The sequence below is a fragment of the Physeter macrocephalus genome, unplaced genomic scaffold (genome assembly GCF_002837175.3).
Source record: "Physeter macrocephalus isolate SW-GA unplaced genomic scaffold, ASM283717v5 random_11279, whole genome shotgun sequence".
NCBI lineage: Eukaryota > Metazoa > Chordata > Mammalia > Artiodactyla > Physeteridae > Physeter > Physeter macrocephalus.
Window position 1 is genome coordinate 1 of NW_021156561.1, and position 2101 is coordinate 2101.

General features: G+C 56.3%; 1 protein-coding gene across 1 annotated transcript; it reads left to right on the forward strand.

Moving 5' to 3' along the window:
- Positions 1-327: 327 nt before the first annotated feature.
- On the forward strand, positions 328-1056 carry LOC102979022 (sodium-dependent phosphate transport protein 2B-like). The gene has a single exon (XM_055083710.1). It carries the CDS (start codon positions 328-330, stop codon positions 1054-1056), a length of 729 nt encoding a protein of 242 aa, XP_054939685.1.
- Positions 1057-2101: the final 1045 nt, after the last annotated feature.

Consider the following 2101-nt stretch of genomic DNA (forward strand, 5'->3'; position numbering starts at 1 on the left):
CTTTATTAACTGTAACCATCTTTCCTTGTCTCTCCCCTCCCTGAAACAGGGCCACTGAGCCTAGAAAACCAGCTATCTTGCACACCTTTCCTTCGGCCCACCAGCTCTTAACTGCTCAGCTGGAAGCAGCAGGGTCAAGGCACTGGGTGGCAGCGGGCACATTCATGAAGTTCATTGTTAGATTTGGCCTAAAGGGCTTCAGGCCCTGAAAACTGAGCTGGCATTCAGCCGGTCACCTCCCTCGCCCTCCCTCCCTTTTACCGCCCCCCGCCCCCCCGGACACATAGTAGGACCTCAGGTAATACCGGTCCCACTCTGGGCTGAGCTATGAAGACGAGGAAGACTCAGGCCTCCGCTCTTAGACAACGCCCCCTTCTCCCCGACCCCACCGTGCAGCAGACCCGTTCACCTGTCCACCCTCTTGCATTTCAGATTGCCCTGTGCCACTTTTTCTTCAACATCTCAGGCATCTTGCTGTGGTACCCAATCCCGTTCACCCGCCTGCCCATCCGCCTGGCCAAGGGGCTGGGCAGCATCTCAGCTAAGTACCGCTGGTTTGCCATCTTCTACCTGGTCATCTTCTTCTTCCTGATCCCTCTGGCAGTGTTTGGCCTCTTGCTGGTCGGCTGGCCAGTGCTGGTGGGTGTGGGAGCGCCCATCATCTCTGTGGTCTTCCTGGTGGTGGCCCTCAGGCTCCTGCAGTCCTACTGCCCGCGCGTCCTGCCCCACAAGCTCCAGAACTGGAACTTCCTGCCGCTGTGGATGCACTCGCTGAAGCCCTGGGACAAGCTCATCACCACGCTCACCAGCTGCTGCCAGAGGCTCTGCTGCCGTACCTGCTGTCTGCTGTGTGGCTGCCCCAAGTGCTGCCGCTGCAGCAGGTGCTGTCGCTGCAGCAAGTGCTGTGAAGACCTGCAGGAGGTGCAGGACGTCCCCGTTAAGTCCCCCGAGGCTTTTGCTAACATGGCCATGGACAAAGAGGCCCAGGACGGGGTCCCCAAGTCCGAGGTGGATGCCTCGGGCACCAAAACCACTGCCAGCATCACAGCCTTGTAGGTAGGAGCTGCCTGGAGGCGGGAGGAGGGCCCTACCGCCCACAGGGCTCCCGCTCCCTCCTGGTTCTCCCTCCACCTCGGGAGGATTTGTTCCCCGTTGAGAAATGACATCCGTCCCGACTCTCGTTCCCTGGCCCAGCGTATCAGCCCGCACAGTAGTTTCACCTCAGCCCCATGTTCCCTGGGTCTTCCAGGCCCAGGAAGGTGCAGAAGAACCCTGAAAGAGAATTAGATAGTGAAACCTGGCCAGAGAGGTGATCACACCTGCTGCCACACACAGCTGGGTTGGTCAGTAGGACATTTTTTCAGACCATTCCCTTGCAAAGGAAAAGCCCCAAGGGAGGAATTTATGGCAGGTTCTTTGTCAAAGGTGCATATACACGTTCACTTTTCTTTATTATGATCCAGCTCAGACTTCTCTCTTTTACCAAAGACCAACTTCAGCCAAGAGCAGCTGCCCCCATGTGTCCCAGAGCAGCCCGATTCAGGGGAAATGGTGTAATTGTTGGGGACTTGGGTGAAGACCATAGATGTGGGCCTTTCCCCCTTCTCAGTGCTCCCCACGTCCCCTGTCAGGGTTTTCTCACCTGGGCAGGGGGTGTTACTCCCAGTAGTTTACCTGCTGTGCCCTCAAGTTTCCAGGATGGGAGCCACATCTGAGCTACAGAGTGGGTCTCAGAGAGCTTTGGCTCACCCGCCTGAGCTGGCAGGTGGAGGATGAGAGCTGGGAAATGGGGAACATTTGGGGGAGATGTTTCATCTGCCACAAAGGCCTCGGGTGCTTCTTTACCTGGCTAATTTAGAAGCCAAATTGGCAGACATTCTGGCTAAAGCTTAGTGCTGATAAAAATCATCCCTGCTGAGTCTTTTGGAACAAGATATACAGGTTCTGAGTGCCCTCCACTGTGCCCCCTTGAATCATAGGAAGCACCTGAGCATGGAACAGCTCTGTGCCTCTCTCTGTCCTGTGCAATATGTCTATCTGGGTCAGCTTTCGGTGGTCAACCTCTGTCCATACATCCACCCATCCGTCCATCCATCTAAGC

Coding starts and splice junctions, on each gene's coding strand:
- LOC102979022 (XM_055083710.1), top strand. CDS start 328: ATGAAGACGAGGAAGACTCAGGCCTCCGCTCTTAGACAACGCCCCCTT.